The following is a 20770-nucleotide window of genomic DNA, read 5'->3' on the forward strand; positions in this document are numbered from 1 at the left end:
GGCAGCAGCTCCACTGGTGGGTGCTGTTCACAGCTGTGGTGGCTCTTCTGGCTGGTGGGGGGCGGTTTCACGTGCAGCTGCTGTTTCTTAGCAGAGGGTATGGTGCTCAGGAAGTTGCTGTTGCTTGGATCTGCTTTCCAGGGGAGTTCTGCCCTTCCCGGCTGCGAACCGTCTCAGCAGCTGAGCCCTTTCGCCAATTCAGGGTGGGTGTTATTAGTTTCAGCTGCTCACTCCATTTGCTCTGGGACACGACCTGGGACGCGTCTGCCTATATCACCGCCATCTTCTTTCTCCTGTAGCAGCTAATTTTTTTAAGTTGATAATTTTATATATCTAATTCATTAGTTTTGAGGTGGGATTTACAAATGTGAATTTTTAACAAACTTCTGAACCAAACTTTAAAAGAACAGTTGATCAACTTCCTCAAGCCTGATTTGTCAGGATCCCTATATTTGAAAAAGATATATTGGAAAAGATAAGCATGCAATAAATAAAATACCAAGGCTGTATATAAAGAATAATTGATAATAAAATATAATAACCAATTGTATTTTATATAAAGAGTTGAAAATACTTTTTAATCTGTTATTTAAATTAAGTTCTCAAATGTTGATAAGGAAAATTAATAAAAAACTTGTCAGCAGTAATTTAGTCTTATACTCCATCCCCATGTGTGAAAGTATGACAAGGGAATAAAAACTCAGACCCTATCCTTAAGAAGCTCATAATTTTGTTGAAATGGACAAACACCTCCAATAAAAAATTTAAGAGCAACTACAGGGGGCCAACTCAGTTCAGATCTCTTAGCATTTAACATAGAACCATGGAACAGAATGAGGAATTTCAGAGGGAAGGTGGGAGTGGGGGATTCCTTTGCTAAGGGAGGATGAACCGGCGAAGGATAGATGTAGGGGGGGAATATCTGCTGTACTTTGCTTCAACAAAGTTACTTGAAAAAACACACAATACTGATAGTTGATTAACACATTCTTAAATAGCTTGGTCATTACATAGTTTGATTTTATATTTATCTTTAGTTCTTTAATATTTAAGATGAAAATATTTTATTCTCTTTTAATTAAATTTATTGGGGTGACATTGGTTAATAAGATTATATAAATTTCAAGTGTACATTTCTATGATACATGATCTGTATATTGCATTGTGTGCCCACCACCCAAAGTCAAATCATCTTTAATTACTGTATATTTGGCTCTATTTACATCTTTACTACTCCCTTACCCCCTCCCTCTGGTAACCACCGTTAACTGCTATCTGTGTCTGTGAGTTTTAAAACATAATATACAGGTGTTTGTAAAAGTTAGAATTTAAACCTGTTTGTCTACTTTTTAAACATCACCCTAAATAAAAATACTTATTTATTAATAGATAAAATGAGTAGAATTGCTATTGTTTGTTGAATGATAACTGCTTAATTCTGAAAGTGTACCTAAGCAGCATTTGTAAGCTAATGGACTGTTAAATATTTTCAATGATTACACTAATTTCATTGCTATTATTTTTAAGTCTGTCATTATTTTTCACTGATCCATGCAGTACCATTAGTGAAATACACTGAGGGCTCTACAGCACAGAATACATAAAATTGTTTATTAATAGTAGTGAGAGTGAATACATTGAAACATCAGGACATAGCCTATTTAATTCAACACTCTTATTTAATTTATAAAATATATTTATGTTGAAAACCATCTTAATCATTCACCTTCGTTACCACTATATTATAGTGCTTTTTTTGAAGCATGCTTTGACAGTTATGTGTAATTGAAAAAATAAAACAATATAATTAAGTGACTATATGTGTAAAAGAGTAAACTGAAGATATCTAGATATGTCTGTAACCTTTTTTATTTTAGTTGATATGTGAGAACCAAGAGATCATTTACTTGAAGCAACGTATCCTTTAAAAACATCTTTCTTTGACTACATCAATGAGCTATAAGACACAAGATGGTTTTTGCTTATAATAATAATTTGAATTCTAAAGTGTTTTATTCAAATTATTTTATATTTTATGTGATTTTCTAGCTTTTCAACTCTAAATGGAAATTAAAAGTATGTCTCTGTGACTTTCATCTTAAAGGTTCCATAATGCTATATACCTACGTACACACAGAGACACAAACACACTTCCTAGAAAAGGTCAAGTTTTCAAAAATCATGTCCTCTTAACTAAGCATGATTTGTTTTACTGATGAATAACTTAAAGATAACTAACTCAAATATAATGCATGCCCTTCAGATTTCAGTAAAGTATTTTTAATTGTTCAATATTTATATAATTATTTTTGTCAATAACTAAATTATTTTTGTCAATAATATTATTCCTGACATTTAATGAAAACTAAGAGCACATCCCAGGAAAAGAGAGACATGTGGAACCCTCATACTGATTGGAATCTTGTAATAAATGTCAGGTATTCTGAAAATTGAATTGGAGACTACCCCGAATCAGTTATTTGATATTTCATTAAGAAATGTTTATTGGGGCCAAAACCGGTTTGGCTCAGTGGATAGAGCGTCGGCATGTGGACTAAAAGGTCCCAGGTTCGATTCCGGTCAAGGGCATGTACCTGGGTTGCGGGCACATCCCCAGTAGGAGATCTGCAGGAGGCGGCTGATCGATGTTTCTCTCTCATTGATGTTTCTAACTCTCTTTCTCTCTCCTTTCCTCTCTGTAAAAAATCAATAAAATATATAAAAAAAGAAATGTTTATTGAGGAGACACTTAATTGTAGGTGAGTCTTGTGTGTTGGAAAGTCACAGTCCTGTACTTAACACCAACTAATAATATAGGAAATAAAAGGTTCGGAGTCTGACTACAGTTCTCCATTGTACATCAGGTATAGATTACATCTCAACTCTTGTGGTTTTCTAATGTTTGAGCTTTTCTCTTTCTTCCTTTTCTGTTTTCTTTTCCCTTCATTACTATTTTGATTCCTTTCCAAAAGGAGGATGAACAGGAGAGGGATAGATATATGGAGAGTAATATCTGTGGTAGTTTGTTTCAATGAAGTTACTTGAGGTGCTACAGAAGTCAACACTAATTAAAATAAGATTCTAGCCCTAGCCTGTTTGGCTCAGTGGATAGAGTGTCAGCCTACTAACTGAAGGATCCTGGGTTTGATTTTGGTCAAGGGCATGTACCTCGGTTGCAGGATCCTCCCCGGCCCAGGCCCTGGTCAAAGCTCATGCAGGAGGCAACCAATCAATGTGTTTCTCTCACATCAATATTTCTCTCTGTTTTTCCCTCTCTTCCACTCTCTCTAAAATTCAATGGAAAAATATCCTCGGGTGGAGGATTAAAAAATTAAACAAAATTAGATTCTAATCTCAGCACAAAACATGTTCTGGTTGATTATATTATAAGGTCAGATTTGCACAGGCACCAACTATGTCATAAAGATCATGCCAACATAACTGGGTATGAAGATTATTGATATTTATATCTGGAAATATATATCACACTAACTTTGTGTGATTTAATTATAAAAATCTTAAACTAAGATGACAATTAGCCTGGACAAAAATGGCAACTAATTTTTTGGAGGACTATTACTATAGTTAGAATATAGAACACCTAATTGAAAGAGAAAATTATTTTTAAGGTTTCTATTTAATAAATTCAACTCATACTGATCACCTTTGAGGTCAAACTTTGAATGCACTTTATTTTATTTCTTTAAAGAAGAGGTTCATTTTGTGGTATCTTGCTGGAGACCCTTGGTAAAATAAATAAAAGGGAAACCCCAGATTCTGCCATAGTATATCACTCACATTGTTTTGAGTATGAGCTTCACCTAGTTCTACATCCTTCACCCCTATTCTTTTGTCTTTATCTTCTTAAATTACAAGGATTTGTGTGAGAAAACTTGGAAAGAAGAAAGACAACACCGCATATCTCAAAGCTGCATCTTATCTTGTTGAGTTGCTTCTCTTACTGTTTATTGTTTCCAAAAACTTTGACTTTCTGAGAGTTCATTAAAGAGCATAGGTACTTCACATGAGATTTTTCATTTTATTTTTCTATTTTATAAATAATTATGGCTAAAATATACATTAACATTTGAGAAGAAAATATTACCCAGTAGATACAAGAAATTTCTATTTTAATAAGATTAACATTAAAAACAAAAATATACAGATTCATATATACTAAAGTATATAGAATATACAAAATATACAGAATATATATATTACATAAGTATAGATATTCTAAGATACATAAGGTCATATATATTCTTAGTGATATCACTACTTTGAGTCATTTTAGTCTTTTTTAAAATATTTTTATTTATTTTAGAGAGGAAGGGAGAGAAACATCAATGATGAGAGAGAAACATTGATTGGCTGCCTCCTGTACGCCCTCTACTGGGGATCAAGCTTACAACCGGGCATGTGCCCTTGACTGGAATTGACCCTGGGACCCTTCAGTTCGCAGGCTGATGCTCTATCCATTGAGCCAAAGTAGGGCCATTTTAGCCATATTTAATTTATGCTGGTTTCATACTGGTTTCTGTTGAATCTATTCCTGATGGCTTCTCTTTATTGTCCGGTATCTGCTGCATTTAATGGAGTGTAGTAAGGAGGACATAAAAATGCAAACTTTTTATCATCATTTTTGTTTAAATATAACTATGCTTTGTTTCTGCTCCTCACCCCTCAGAGTCTCCAGGTTTTTTTGTTTGTTTGTTTTTGTCTATGTCTATCTGGAAAGTAGCTTTATCTCTTCTGTCAAAACATTATATTCAGGGAAATTTCTTTATCTTTGTTTTGATGGCTGTATCTAATTTTTACACCCTTTTATTTTTTTTGGTTCAGCACTACTAGACGCTCTGATGTTAACATATTTTTTTGTAATTGAGCATTTATCTACAAAACACCTAAAATAACATGATATTAGGAAAATATCCCTAAGTGATTTTCAGAGTAAGTTGTGACCGCAAAGCAGCAATGGAAATTTGGCAATATTAATTTCATGAATCAATATTTATGAATTTTACACAGGCATCCCTAAAAGGTCAGAACTGAGCTGTACATAGCAGTATTCTCTTGCTCTTGTTCCAAATACAAACCAGTTTTCCTCCTGTCCCTTGATCTGCTCTATGCTGCTGCCTGCAAACATAGAGAATAATTGGTAATTGTTATGGACAGCAGACAAAGTGTGACTGTAGATTATGTTTTCTTTTCCTCTAGAAAAATCATTATTTTCATATTTATCTCAGTTTGTATTCAGTTTTCTTAAAATATCAGGCATCATATATTTTGTAAAACTAATGGGAATGAAAAACACCCATACAGATGGATAATATGCTAAGAAAAAGTAATGAATAAATATGAGCAATATAATTTATCTTCCACTCATGCTAACCACCTAAAATACCCATTGCATTCTGGGGAGAGGGGGAAGCTACTTATGGCTCCTCAACCAACACAAGTAGTGTGTGTTTGTGTCTTGGGCATTTTTCTACCACATCCTGTATAAAATGTCACAAGAGAGTGCACTCTGGAGTCAGATTATCAGAATTAAAGGCCAGTTATACTACTTACTTGTTTTATGACCTCAGGTGAGCTATTTAACCTCTTTGTGTCTCACTTTCTTTCTTTTTAATTAATTAATTAACTTTTGATTGAAGTGACATTAGCTAATAACATTTTATAAATTTCAGGTGTACAACATTATAATTCAATATCTGCATACTCTTGTATTCTCCCACCAAAAGTCGAGTTTCCATGTGTTGCCATATATTTGACGCCCTTTACCCATTTCACCTTCCCCCGCATAGACCTTCCCCTTCCGTAACCACCATTTTGTGGTCTGCATCTGAGTTTTTTGGTTTTTTTTAAATTGTTTTATTGCTTAAAGTATTACAAAGAGTATTATATATGTCTCCTTTTCTTTTCTCCCCTTAACCTTCCCCTAGCCTCCCATACCCCCCAGTGTCTTGTGTCCATTGGTTATGCTTATATACATGCATACAAGTCCTTCGGTTGATCTCTTACCCACCTCCACAACCCTCCCAGCCTTCCAGCTGTAGTTTCAACAGTCTGTTCAATGTTGCTCTGCCTCTGTATCTAATTTTGTTCATCAGTTTATAATGATCTTAATTATTTTGTTTTGTTTTGTTTGTTTTATATTCCACATATGAGTGAAATCATACAATTCTTACCCTTTTCCATCTGACTTATTTCACCTAGCATAATATTCTCAAGATGCACCCATGTTGTCGCAAATGGCAGTATTTCATATTTTACATGGACAAGTAGTATTCCATTATGTGTGTGTGCATATGTATATGTACCACATCTTCTTTATCATTCATCAATTGATGGACACAAATTGTTTCCTTATCTCTAGATATTTGTGATTTTTCCCAGCTTGCTTTTTTATAGTAGCGATTGGAAGTAGTGAACACTCTTTGTATTTTGGTATCATTTTGATTTTAACATTTCAGCAGGTTGATAAATAGGGGTCTTTCTTTTGTTTTCTGCTATATGGTGCTATAGCACAAGTTTTTCTTTCCCCTTACATGCACTACTTGTGTCTCCAGGGCCATGGTGTGGGAGGGTGGTTGTGGGTATCACTGTAGTTGTTCAAGTTGCTCCATCTTTATCAGATAGGTTGGGTCACAGCCACTGTGGTGAGGGGTTGTGACAGTTTGGGGAGAGAAGTGTTTGCAAGCAGGCAGCACTGCTGCCTGATTTTCTATGGCTGCCCTGGGAGGCCATAGATATGTTTCTGTTGCTGCTACCAGGCTTCACAGCAATAGGAGGAGATATCTAGATTCCGGAGTCCTATTGCTCCTTCTGTCCCTCTTTTCCTTCACCCACCATGGTATGGGGGCTGCACTTCAACTCCTCCACTCCTAACATATTTTTGGGATTGCAGCCTCAGCCAGTGTCTGGAGAACCATGTCTGGGGCACTGTCTCTGTTCTTCACACCATTCTGCCTCCTCAGTGTATTTCAATATGCTCACCTTCATTTGTGTTGATGTTTGGATCTCTCAGGCATCCAAGGGTGTTGAGCTGAAGAATCTTTGTTGGGTTATAGTTGTCCAGCTAGTTGTAGATGTGTGGGGAGATTCTAAAGTGATATTTGTCTCCACCATGATGGTCAATAGGTCTTTTCCTCTTGTTTTTAAGAAAAGGAAAGTATATGCATCTATCTCATATGGCTGTGTGGACCAATAAATGGAACAATAAATATAAAGTCACTTGGACCAGCGGTTCTCAACCTGTGGGTCGCGACCCCTTTGAAGGTTGAACGACCCTTTCACAGAGGTTGCCTAAGACCATCCTGCATATCAGATATTTACATTATGATTCTTAACAGTAGCAACATTACAGTTATGAAGTAGCAACAAAAATAATTTTATTGTTGGGTCACAACATGAGGAACTGGGATCAGTGTGACAGGGGGCAGTAGCGCCCAAACCCCCTTATCGGCCTGCGGCTCTGTGTGTTACAGGGGGCGGCGCCCCCACCCCCTGATTGGCCCTGCTCTGTTCATGACAAGGGAAGGCGCCCCAACCCCCTGATCGGCCCTGCGGCTCTGTGTGTGTGAGGGCACTGCAACCTCCCTATCGACCGACAGAATGACTGGTCGCTATGATGCACACTGCCCACTAGGGGGCAGACACTCAACACAGGAGCAGCCCCCTAGTGATCAGTGTGCTCCCACAGGGGAAGCACTGCTCAGCTAGAAGCCCTGAGCCGGGCTCATGGCTGGCAAGTGCAGCAGCGGTGGCGGGAGCCTCTCCTGCCTCCGCAGCAGCACTAAAGAGGTCCGACTGCCTGCTCAGGCCTGCTCCCCATGCAGGGAGTGGGTCTAAGCCATCAGCAGGTAGTCTCCCGAGGGGTCCCATACTGCGAGAGGGCACAGGCCGGGCTGAGGGACACCCCCTTCCCCACTGAGTGCACAAATTTTTGTGCACCAGGCCTCTAGTATATAATTAAAGGCCAGGGACCATAAGCCTAATGACTGGAACTACTGCTTGACCAGTCATCATGAGGTGCATTGACCACCTCTTGGTCCCTCCACTCCCTTACTTCCCCCACCCCCTCACCCCTGCCTGCAGGTGAACAGGGAACCATGGTGAAGCAGGTGGGTGGTGGCGGGGACAGACTGGGGACTGGCGAGTGGGTGGAACGGCTGACCTCTTGGTCCCTCCCCCTGGCCTGCAGGCTCTGATGGATCAGTGATGGTGAACGGGGGATCTGGAGTGGGTGGCGGGAGGACTGGGCTGGCTGTCAGGCTGTTGGGATCCCCAGCTCATCCCTGGCTGCTTGGGGGCTCAGGTTGGAGGGAAAATGGGCACCGTGGACTTCACTTCCATGTACATGCGGATGTTTGGGGGCTCAGGCCAGTGGGAAAGTGGGTGCCAGCGACTTCACCTCCATGCGCATGCACTGGGCCGGCCACTGATGGAATGTGCTGCCCACTCGGGGCTGCTCATGTGGGAGCCACTGCTGCCACCACCACCACTGCCACTGTTGCTGGGGCTTGCAGGGATGACAGAAGCTGTGGGGCATGCCCTCGACCTACCTGCCCTGGCGGTGGAGGCGACGTTCAGCCTGGGGACTGGCAAATGGGCAGAAGATGGCCCTAATCACAGGGCTAGGCCTAGGGACCCTACCTGCACATTTCATGTGCTGGGCCTCTAGTAGGACATAAAATATATATATGAATAACTTTAATGCAAGATGGAATGCAATAATAGTATATCAAATGGGCCATAGAAGTTGTTAGCATTTGGTGAATTAAAAGAAAAAATGCTTATAAAAACTGTACCCTTAGTATTAAAAAACTATACTCTTAATCCCAGTATGTCCACTACTGATTTTATATATATATATATATATATAGATAGATAGGTTTATTCCTTTGGTCAATAATTATGTGCCTCTTAGTTTCATAAACAGCTAACTGTTTCTGTATGCCAAGGCAATTTTTATGTTAAGATGAAGCCCAGATACCTAAAGGGAATGTTGTTGACCAGCATTTGCTTTTAGAGCCCAGTGACAATATTGCTTCTAGACATCTCATAGTAGCCCTTAAAGTAAAAAAATAAAAAAGTATAATTTGAGGAATACTAATAGAACACCTCATGGCCCAAATATTCCACCCTTATCCATCTAGCTATTTTTCACATTTATTTTTGGAAATTACGTCATTGTCCCCTATTAAATTGTAAGTAGGCCTAGCTTCTAGGCTATTGGTTTCAGTGAGGATGATATTTATTTGCAGGCCTCTTATTCTACTTTTTATATATTATGTTAATTTTATCATAATGCAAATAAAGCTAGGATGTATCAGAATAGGTTCCCAAATTTATCATAGTCCATCAAACAGCTTAAATTACTAGAATGTGTTATCAAATTTATTTAGTTGTAATTTATGGACAACCAAACTACACAGATATGAGTATACATATTTTTGTAGGATTATTATAACGTAAGTTTTTATAGCACATCATCAAAGTAAGACCAATTTGGTTTTTGGTTAAAACCCATTTAACTATCATATAATCTAGCAATCCAATCTTTGGGTATATATACTAGGAAAATTAAACCAGTATCTTGAAGAAATATCACACTCCCATGTTCATTGCAGTATTATACACATTAGCCGAGGCATGGAAACAACCTAAGTGTCCATTTACAGATGAATGGTTAAAGAAGGAATCCTACCATGTGTAAATATCGATGAACCTGAGGACATTATGCTAAGTGAAATAAGTCAGACAAAGTCAAATACTATATGATCTAACTTAAATGTGGAATCTTAAAAAGCCAACTCATAGATTCAGATAGTAGATTGATAGATTGATGGTTGCTGGTGAGAGAAACACATTGATTGGTTGCCTCTTGCACATGCCATACCAGGGCCATGGATTGAGGGTGCCAGTGAAGTACATTCCCATCACCGGAATCAAACCTGGGACCCTTTAGTTTGCAGACTGATACTCTAACCACTGCGAAAACTGGCTAGGGCTTCCAAGCACCATTTTTTAAAAATGTTATCTTTATTGTTGAAAGTATTACAGATGTCTCCCCGCCCCCACCCACCGCATTAATCCCCTCCATCCTGCTCCAAGAACCCTCAGGCCTTCACCACATTATTGTCTGTGCACATGGGTGATGCATATACCATATGTATATAAGTTCTTTGGTTAAGCTCTTCCCACCCCTGCCCCTTCCCCCTGAGATTCATCAATCTGTTCCATGCATCTGTCTCTTGATCTATTTTGTTCATCAATTTATTTTGTTCATTAGATTCCACATATAAGTGAGATCATCTGATACTTGTCTTTCTTTGATGGGCTTATTTTGCTTAGCACAATACTCCCCAGGTCCCTCCATTCTGTCTCAAAGGGTAATATTTCTTTCTTTTTTACAGCTTAATAATATTCCATTGTGCAAATATACCACAACATTTTTATCCACTCACCTACTAATGGGCATTTGGGCTGTTTCCAGATCTTATCTATCTATCTATATAAACTCCTAATATGCAAATTGTCCCCTTGAGCAAATTGTCTCAGTTTCCTGGGAGTTTGATTGCTCGCTATGACATGAGCTGACCAGTAGGGGGTGGCGCAGAAGAAAGGAAGGCCCCAGCTGACAGCTGGAAGGCCCCAATCAGCCCTGACCACTGGCCAGGCCTAGGGACCCTACCCATGTATGAATTTCGTACACCTGGCCTCTAATTGTAAATAACAATGCTGTGAACATATGGGTGCATGTATTCTTTCTGGTTCATGCTTCAGGATTCTTAGGATATATTTCTAGAAGAGGGACCAGTGGGTCAAATGGTAGTTCCACGTTTAATTTTTTGAGGAAACTCCATACTATTTTCCATAGTGACTGCACCAGTCTGCATTCCTAGCAGTAGTGTACTAGTGTAGGCCAACACTTTATCCAGTGAGCCAAACCAGCTAAGGCTCTAGTTCTTTATGATGTAATGTTAGGTTGTTTACTTGAGATTTTTCTTGTTTCTTGAGATAGGCCTGTAATGATATAAACTTGCTTCTTATTACTGTTTTTTGCTATATCCAAGAAGTTTTAAAAAATATTTTTATTGATTTTAGAGAGGAAGGGAGAGGGAGAGATAGAGATAGAAACATCAATGATAAGAGAGAATCATGGCTGGCTGCCTCCTGCATGCCCCACACTGGGGATTGAGCCCACAACCCGGGCATGTGCCCTGACCAGGAATCAAACAGTGACCTCCTGGTTTATAGGTCAATGCTCAACCACTGAGCAACACCGGTTGGGCATCAGAAGTTTTGATACGATCTATTGTAATTTATTCTATTCATTTGTCTCTATTTTATTTCTTCTTTGACTCAGTCACTCTTAGTAGTATATTATTTAATATCCACATGTTTGTAGGGTGTTTACTTCCTTTTTTCAGTCAATTTCTAATTCCAAAACATTGTGGTCAAAGAATTTGCTTGGTATAATATCAATCTTTTTAAATTTGTTGAGGCTAGTTTTGTGATCCAACATATGGTCTATGCTTAAGAATGTTCCATGTGTACTGCAGAAGAATGTATAATCTGATGTCCTGGGATGAAATGTTTTGTAAATGTCAATTATGTTCATTTTCTCTGATGTGTCATTTAAGGTCGATATTTCTTCATTGACTTTCTAGTTAAATGATCTATCTACAGCTGTCAATGGAGTATTTAGGTCCCCTATTATGAGTGTGTTTTGCCAGTTTCTCCCATTATTTCTGTTAGTAGTTATTTTATGTATTCCGGTGCTCCCTGATTGGGTGCATGTATATTGAGAAGTGTTATGTCTTCTTGATGTAGTGTTCCCTTTATCAATATAAAATGTCCATTTTTGTCTCTTTTTAACTTTGTTATCTTAAAATCTATTTTGTCAGATATAAGTATAGATACACCTGTTTTTTCTATGGATGTTATTTGCCTGGAGAACCATTTTCCACCCTTTCACTTAGAATCTATGTCTGTCTCTGCAGGTCAGATGCGTCTCCTAAAGGCAGCATGTGTTTGGATTTTATTTTGATCCAGTCTGCTACTCTGTGCCTTTTTATTGCTGAATTCAGTCCATTTAAATTTATGGTACTTATTAATGTATGAGGATATTCTATAGTCATTTTATCTTTTGTTTTCTGGAACACTGTGACTCCATTGGTTATTTTCCTTGTGTTTCTGTCTGTTGTTTTTGTTTGGTGGTATTTCATACTTTTCTCCTCTCTTTCCTCTTTTTTAAAGTTATGTGTCTCAGTTTTTGTTTTTTTATGGGTGGTTGACCTGTGGCAGAGCCATAAACAAGCCCTAGCTTAGAAGGCACAGCTCTCTTAGCATAATTAAGCTTGACCTTATGGCTGCCCCCTAGATCCTACCTAGGTAGCTAATGGGCTGTGGAAGGTGCAGCAAATGCTGCCAAAACATGTGAAACTCACATGAACATTGTAGCTATGGTGACCACCACCTTGTTTACCTCTGGCTATAAAATAAAGTCTCAGCTTGCTGGCTGGATCCTTCTCTGTGGCCTCATCCAGGCACAGGAGATTCACCGAAACATTCATGCTTTTTATTCTCTTTGTCTGTCTTTTCTTTAATCCTTCACCACCCCTCCTCAGGCTCACTGAACCATTGGCTGTGCTGGCACGGCACATTTGATAAAGTACTTGTTCTGTTCATTGTTCTGAGTTCATTGAACTGCCTATCTGAGTTTTCTTGCATCTTGTTGTGTTTTTTTTTCAGAATTTCAATCTTGAATTCGCCATCATTTAAATCACATATTTACATGTTTCTAAGTTTATTTTCTAGATATTATTCATTTTCTCTTTGAGCTGCCTCATTACCTTGGTTTTTCATGGTATTTGATGGATTCCTTCTCTGTCTCGGCATCTGTGTATGAGTGCCATTTCTCTAGTAGATTGATAAGAAGTCTTTATATTGTTTTCCAGTAGGAGGTGCTGAATCACAAGTTTTTAAATTATTTTTCACATCTTTGCGTAGTGATAGGAAATGGCCTCTGTTCCCTTAGAACAGTGGTTCTCAACCTTCCTAATGCCACGACCCTTTAATACACTTCCTCATGTTGTGGTGACCCCCAATTTCATTGTTACAAATTGAACATAATTAAAGCATAGTGATTAATCACAAAAACAATATGTAATTATATATGTGTTTTCCGATGGTCTTAGGCGACCCCTGTGAAAGGGTCATTCGACTCCCAAAGGGGTCGCAACCCACAGGTTGAGAACCGCTGCCTTAGGAGGTGGGCCCTTCCCCTGTGATCTGCTCATCGGTGTCCCAGAAGACCAACTGTTCAGGGTTCCAAATCTGTGAAGTCCCAGTGCTGTCCTTTGCAGCCAGATGCCGCCAGAAGTTCAGCCTCAATGTGAGATGGGGATACCTGGCCACCTCCTTTGTTGCTTTGCCCTCACAACATTGGTAACCAGCGGATGCTGTTGCATCCCCCCCTGCATTTCCACCAGACCCTGGGAATGTCTCAGAGTGTCCCTTTCACTCAGAGAAAAAGTGTTTCTGTAATACTAGTCCTCGAGTTTGAAGATAATGTGCTTTGCAAACTGACCCTAAGGATGAGGGGAGGCTAGTTCTGGGAGATTAAGGAAAGCAGTCAGGCTCTGTGGATTCATTTCTCTGCCTGGAATGCTGATTGCCAGAAAACCATGGCCGCACCTCTGTTCTTCATCCCTGCCCAAGTCACTGGGCTCAGCTGTAGCTCATACTGCCCATTCCTGCATGAATGTTTACTAAATCTCTTTGCTTCTCCTTTCTGAAGGTACTGCCAGCCATAACCTGATTTCTCCACTCTTTGGGCTGAGCTCTGCAGTGAGCTATGGGCTTCAGGGATGTGTCCATGACTTCTTTGATCTCTTCTCCCTTCTCACCTCCCGGTTCACTCCCACTTGCCCAGGTTTAGATGTTTCACTGTGAGAATCTCTCAGATGTGTTTGTGTGCTGAACAGGGAATCATTTGTTGAATTATAGCTATTCAAATTGTTGAAACTTCAAGGGGAGAAACCAAGAGGATCTCTCACACTGGTGTTCCTCTTTCTCATGGCACTTAAAGCATTGTGTTCTAAATATTAATAACAGTTATAATTGCATAGATGGCCATATGCTTTGAATTCAATAAAAACATTGTATGCTCTTGCTTTATATTATTCATATATATTTCCTTTCAAATAACAATTTCAGTCTTTTAAAAGACCATCTTAAAATAGAATCACATCTGATATATTACAATAATTATTTAACAAAAAGGGAGCATCATTTCTTTGGAGAAAATTATCTATTTAATGTAAGTTTAGAAAGGTTTAGAATAATGGCTTAATTTATGTCACTCAGAATCAAAATATTATGTACATGAAATCAATTTCTTAATATGTAATACATATAGCTATCATAGAAAGAGAAAACTTTAAGTTTGTGATCTGTTTCTGAGATTTAAGTCATCCGTTTCCATGACTCCAAATGTAATAAAAAGCTTAAACTGCAATAGTATTAAATTATGTGCATAAATTAATGCATTTATTGGACATTTACAGAATGCCTTCTCTTCTTCAGAAAAAGCATATGAATTAATCTTAAACAGCCCTCCAAAAGAGAGTCAAGTATAAAAATTTTATTTAAGCAATAAAGTTCTCCCCTGGATTTCAGAAAACAATATTTATATAGTCAAGCAAAAAATATAGAAGTTAATTTTGAGAGTAGCTTTACATTCCCCCGATAAGAATATAACCTTTGCTGTAATGAATTTTGGGAACTTAGGCAGCACCATTAAAAGAATTTGGAGTTTCTAATTAATCTTTCATGGCTCACTTGAAAGATGGAACAAATGGCTGACAAAAGAAAACCAAAAAATAATATTATGAAGCTACTTGAGAACATAAATGCCTAAATATAAATTTATGCACACTATATTATCAACATCTGTTCTAGGCCTTTACATTTGAAATTTGTTCAAAGGCATTCTGTCTAATATAACTGGTTTCAGATTGTCAACTTCATATTTGAAAGCATTTCTGAGGATCTCCAAGAATATAGAGTATGTACATATTTTTATTGTAAATTTTATTTATTTATTTATTTTGTTTTTTATCTTTTTGTTGAAAGTATTCCAGATATCTCCCTTTTATTTTCCCCCATTGACTCCCTCCTCCCAACTCCTGGAGGCATAGAAGAAGCATGCAACAGACTGAGGAATCTTAGAGGGAAGGGGGAGAGATTAACTAAAGAATTTATGTGCATGTATGCATAATCCAGTATTATATTGCCAACTAGCCTTCCAAAGAGGCTGTTAAAATTAATAATCTCACCAATGTATTGAGATAATTCCTTCTATTCTTTCTCAAATTAAAATTGTTACAAAATAGTTTTGCAGCAAAACTACTACTCAGAAAAACACAGGAACCTCAAATATTTTATTTAAAATTAAATAAATCCAGACAACAGTAGCTTCTGCTATGTCAGCACAAGGGCAGATTAAGATGCTCCAGACCCTTATTCCTTCATGGGAACATCAAATAAACAACTACAGACTGATTAAAATAACTTTGTGTAAAATAACATATACAACAACCAAACAAATGACCAACCAAGAAAAAGCCACATTCAAATTGGGAGGAAATTTCATAGCATTTATGCTTGCTCTTGTACCATCCCCATCCAAGGGTGACATGGCATATTGGGTGGAAGGCAACTTACCTTTTGGTTTCTTTTCAGGATACAAGGAAAAAAGTGGAGCTTGTTTGAAACATTTTCTGGTCTCACTGTGGGTTAGTCAAGACACTGATTTCAGTACAGTAACCTTCCTTATCCATAGGTTTGCTTTCTGTGGTTTCAGTTACCCACAGTCAACTACGGTCTAAAAATACTAAATGGGAAAATTTCCAAAATAAACAGTTAAGTAGTTTTAAATTGCACACTATTCTGAGTAGTGTTTTGAAATCTCATGTCATTCCACTCCAGAACATGAATTGTCCCTTTGTCTAATGAATCCACACTGTATACACTGCCTGCCCATTAGTCACTTAGTAGCCTGTTCAGTTATCAGATTGACTGTTGTGGTATTGCAGTGCTTGTGACCAAGGTACTCTTATTTTACTTAATAATGGCCTCAAAGAGCAAGAGATATGATGCTGGTAGTTTAGTTATGCTAAAGAGAAGCCGCATAGTGTTTTCTTTAAGTAAAAATGTGAAAATTCTCAACTTACTGAGAAAAGGACAGATGGTATGATGAGGTTGCTAAGTTCTATAAGAACAAATGTTCTATCAATGAAATAGTTAAAAAAGAAAAAGAAGATTATGCTAGTTGGCTATTATACTTCTAACTACAAAAGTTAAGGCCACAGACTCTGCATGATAAGTGCTAAGTTAAAATGGAAAATGCATTAAATGGGTGGAAGACATGAACAGAAAATGTGTTGTGATTGACAGCAACCTATGATGGCAGGAAGCATTGATCCTATGCAAAGAATTCAGCAGAGAGTCCCTTAAAACAGTGGTCGGCAAACTGCAGCTCGCGAGCCACATGCGGCTCTTTGGCCCCTTGAGTGTGGCTCTTCCACAAAATACCACGTGTGGGCGTGCATGTACAGTGCGATTGAAACTTCGTGGCCCATGTACAGAAGTGGGTATTTTGTGGAAGAGCCGCAATCAAGGGGCCAAAGAGCCACAGTTTGCCAACCACTGCCTTAAAACAAGGGATATCAAGCCATTTACTGTAAGTAAGGAAAGGCTATGCAGATTCATGAATAAGTTTGGCATTTTACCATCTCATATCAGCACAAGAAGAAGGATGAGTGCAGTACAATAATATATTTTGGGACACAGAGTTCATATTCACATAACTTTTATTAAAGTTTACTGTTATAATTTACTATTAATTTTGTTGTTTATTTCTTACTGTACCTAGTTTAAAATTAAATTTATCATAGGTATGTATGTATGTATGTATGTATGTATGTATAGGAAAAATAGTATGTATAGGTTTTGCTACTATCCACAGTTTCTAGCATCCACTGTATCCCCTGCTGATAAGGGAGGGGCACCATTGATTTACCTAACTTATAGCTCAGATGAGAATGGTAGTATAGTTTGTATCTCAGATTGGAAGCCACAGAATCCAATGGCAGGCATCAAACACATGAAAATTGCAATGGGAATGCAGACTTGTAAACATCTGGAGACAAAATAGTATGGGTAAAGGAATACAATAGAATATCTAGGGATCACAAGAGAAATAGAAGTGAGATTTAAAGAAATTAAGATATATAATCTCCAGCCATGTATATGAAAGATAGTGGGGTAAAGCACACATGTAAGCCCACAGAAAATCCATACCCAGAAAAGACCCGAGAAGACCTCAAATCTTTATGCTGAGCTTTTTTTCAAAGACTTGTTCCATATTTCTCTGACTGGCTTATTTCACTTAGCATAATGCTCTCCAGGTCTCTCCATGCTGTCTCAAAGGGTAAATGATCCTTCTTCTGGACAGCTGCATAGTATTCCATCGTGTAAATGTACCACAGCTTTTTATACATTCATCTACTGATGGACACTTGGGCTGTAAGATCGGGAGTCCATTCAGTTTTTAAGAAAGGAAAACCTATGCTCATAGAAAATAAATGACTTGTACAAAATCACATAGTCAACTAGCAGCAGAGCCTGCGCTAGGACTCATGTTTTTATTTTAAGTTTTTTGGCTTTTTTTTTCTCAGTCTTTTGGACTTTTTTTTTTCTTTATTAATTAAGGTATTACATGTGTGTCCTTATCACCCCATTGCCCCCCACATCCCAACTCATGCCCTCACCGCCCTGGTGTCTGTGTCCATTGGTTAGACTTCTATGCATGCATACAAGTCCTTTGGTTGATCTCTCCCCCATACCCCCCCCCTCCGCTATTGTAAATTGTGCTGTTATGAACATAAGGGTGCATATGTCCTTTCTGACTGGTGTTTCTAGTTTCTTGGGATATATTCCTAGAAGTGGGATCACTAGGTCAAATGGGAGTTCCATTTTTAGTTTTTTGAGGAAACGCCACACTCTTCTCCACAGTGGCTGCACCAGTCTGCATTCCCACCAGCAGTGCACGAGGGTTCCTTTTGCTCCACATCCTCACCAGCACTTCTCCTTTGTTGATTTAAGTTATTTGGCTTTAAAAGGGAAAATCTCATCCCTAGCTTTCTGGTGTGCCTGACAAATCTAACACCATTAGAGGTACAAACATTTGGATTTAGTTATTTTTGTTAAAATACTAAACTTCTTACAAGAGGTAACTAATTCATGCTGTTGTAAGTTCTTAACCTCTCCAGTGTACTTCCAGATCCATGGAACCATTTGAGGGCTGAGAATTATGATGAGCAGGAGACAGAGCAGGGAAAATTTTAGTTCATAGGGAAGTCCAGGGCCCTTCTTATTTGATGGAGAGGGTCAAAGTAGGGGATCTTGGGTCACCATGGAGCAGTGTGAAGCCATAGGGCATTTGGGGAACTGGAAATAAGGGACAGATAGCACAAAAAGAGAGAGGCATAGAAAATAAACAAGTGCATTTTGTAGCAGGTAATTTTAAAGAAAATTTATATCATCCTACCCTGATTAGCCAACCAATATTGTGGCTGAATATCTCAGAGTCTTTAAAGGTTAAGAAGATTCAGAGGTGAATTTTTTATTTGAATTAAAAAGTAAAAAAGAATAATGCTACCCTGGACCAATTGTCTTAAAAAAACAACAACCAACAACACAGGCCAAGTTGTTGGAGAAAGAACATAAAACTAATCCTGTCTGGTGGTTGGAAAATGATGCATGGAAGCCAGAAAGGTGACAAGCAAAGTATGTAAGCATGCTCATCCAACCGTCAAATTTCTAAGATTCCACTGGTTGTAAATTTCTATGTGCTTGTGTTAGTATTTAAATCTACCATTTTGTGATGTTGAAAAGACACATCAACATATTTCAATGTTGTAAAATCAACAGTTATCATATTCTTCTAAATACTCAAAGGTTACAAAGTTCCAGTTAGAAGATGAATAACTTAATTTGGGGATTCCAATATACAGAATTGTGACTAGTTAATAGTACTGTATTATATACTTGAAAATTGCTATAAGAGTTGAATTTAAATGTTCTTATCATGTGTACACAAAATGGTAACTATGTGAGCTTATGGATATTTTAATCTCATTGTGGTAATCATTTCACACTATCTAGGCATATGAAATCATCATGTTGTATACCTTAAACTTACACAATGTTGCCCAGCCAGGAGTGGCTCAGTTGGCTGACCATCATCTTGTGCACCAATAGGTTGTTGGTTCAATTTCTGGTCAGGGCACATATCTGGCTTTTGGATTCGCTTCCCAGTTGGGGCACCTATAGAAGACAACCAGTCGATGATTCTATCACATCAGTCTCTCTCTCTCTCTCTCTCTCTCTCTCTCTCTCTCTCTCTCTCTCTCTCTCTCTCTCTTTCTCTCTCTCTCTCTCTGCATGTCCTCACATGAGGAATAAAAGGGGTATATAAAAAGTAAAATAATCTTACATGCTTTTGTATATTAATCATATATCAATAAAGCTGGTAAAGAAATATAAAAGATGGAAATATTTATATTTTGTTGAGAGGTTTGACATATTATAAAGAATGTCATGGAACTCTAAAGCTTAAGATTATACAAGAAATACTTCTAATTTTTAATGAGTACACCATGAAGAAGCTTCAGGTTATAATCAAATCTGAAAAATATTGTGAATCCTGCCTACAATATCATGCCTAATGTCATTATTGTAATACCAACAAAAATTAAAGATATATGCTAGCATTTTGAAGTTTATGCTTGTGTATATGACAATTAATACTAGCCCTGCAGCTGCACCATACATAGTATGGTTCAATTCCTGATATAAACACCATCACTTTACTTGAATGGAAGATTAGGCAACAATCATAGAAAATTATTGAGAATCAGAGTGAAAAGTTTAGTTTACTGTATTCCAAAATGTTTCTTTTAGAAGTTGATGTGCCTAAATTTCCACTCTACATTAGACACTCACTAGGAGAATAAACCATATTCTCACTCTTATCCCCCTTTCAGATTACATACACAAAATCCTGAAGAAATGAACCTCAGCATACCTGAGGAGGAGTTCCATGCTGTAAACCATGCAGAGAAAACTCTCCATAAAATGCAGAACTACCTGAAAGAGAAACAACTCTGTGATGTGTTCCTCATTGTTGGACACCTCCGAATCCCAGCTCATCGGTAAGTATCCTTATGCAGACAGAACATTTGGTGATTAGAGTATGAATGAACAAGCACAAATGAAAAAGGATCAGTTCATTGATTACAAATTGGAACACAGGAAAGTAGATATTTATCATCCTATAAATCCTACCATTTGCAACAGCATGGAAGGAGCTAGAGAGCATTATGCTAAGTGAAATAAATCAGTCAGAGAAAGAGAAATGATCTCACTCATTTGTGGATTATAATGAAGAACATAGACTGATGAAAAGAGACAGACCCAAAGACTGAGAAACAGCAATCAGGCTATCAATCCCCAGAAGGGAAGTAGGGGAGGGCGGGGGTAAGGGGAAGAGATCAACCGAAGGACTTGTATACATGTAAATAAGCCAAACCAATGGACCTGGACAACAGGGGGATGGGAGCATGAGTGTGTGTGTGGGGGGGAGGTTGAGGGTTAATGGGGGGGATGAGGACACATTTGTAATACCTTAATA

General features: G+C 38.0%; 1 protein-coding gene across 1 annotated transcript in view; it reads left to right on the top strand.

The window, feature by feature from the left end:
• LOC102753641 (kelch-like protein 4) overlaps positions 1 to 20770 on the top strand; it is a gene marked incomplete at its 3' end in the record, with an annotated part of 58677 nt that overhangs the window by 21277 nt on the left and 16630 nt on the right. The window contains 1 exon segment of the mRNA XM_015571414.1: positions 20124 to 20291. Coding sequence (XP_015426900.1) covers positions 20124 to 20291 — 168 coding nt within the window.

This window comes from Myotis davidii, unplaced genomic scaffold (genome assembly GCF_000327345.1).
Source record: "Myotis davidii unplaced genomic scaffold, ASM32734v1 scaffold1106, whole genome shotgun sequence".
Lineage (NCBI taxonomy): Eukaryota > Metazoa > Chordata > Mammalia > Chiroptera > Vespertilionidae > Myotis > Myotis davidii.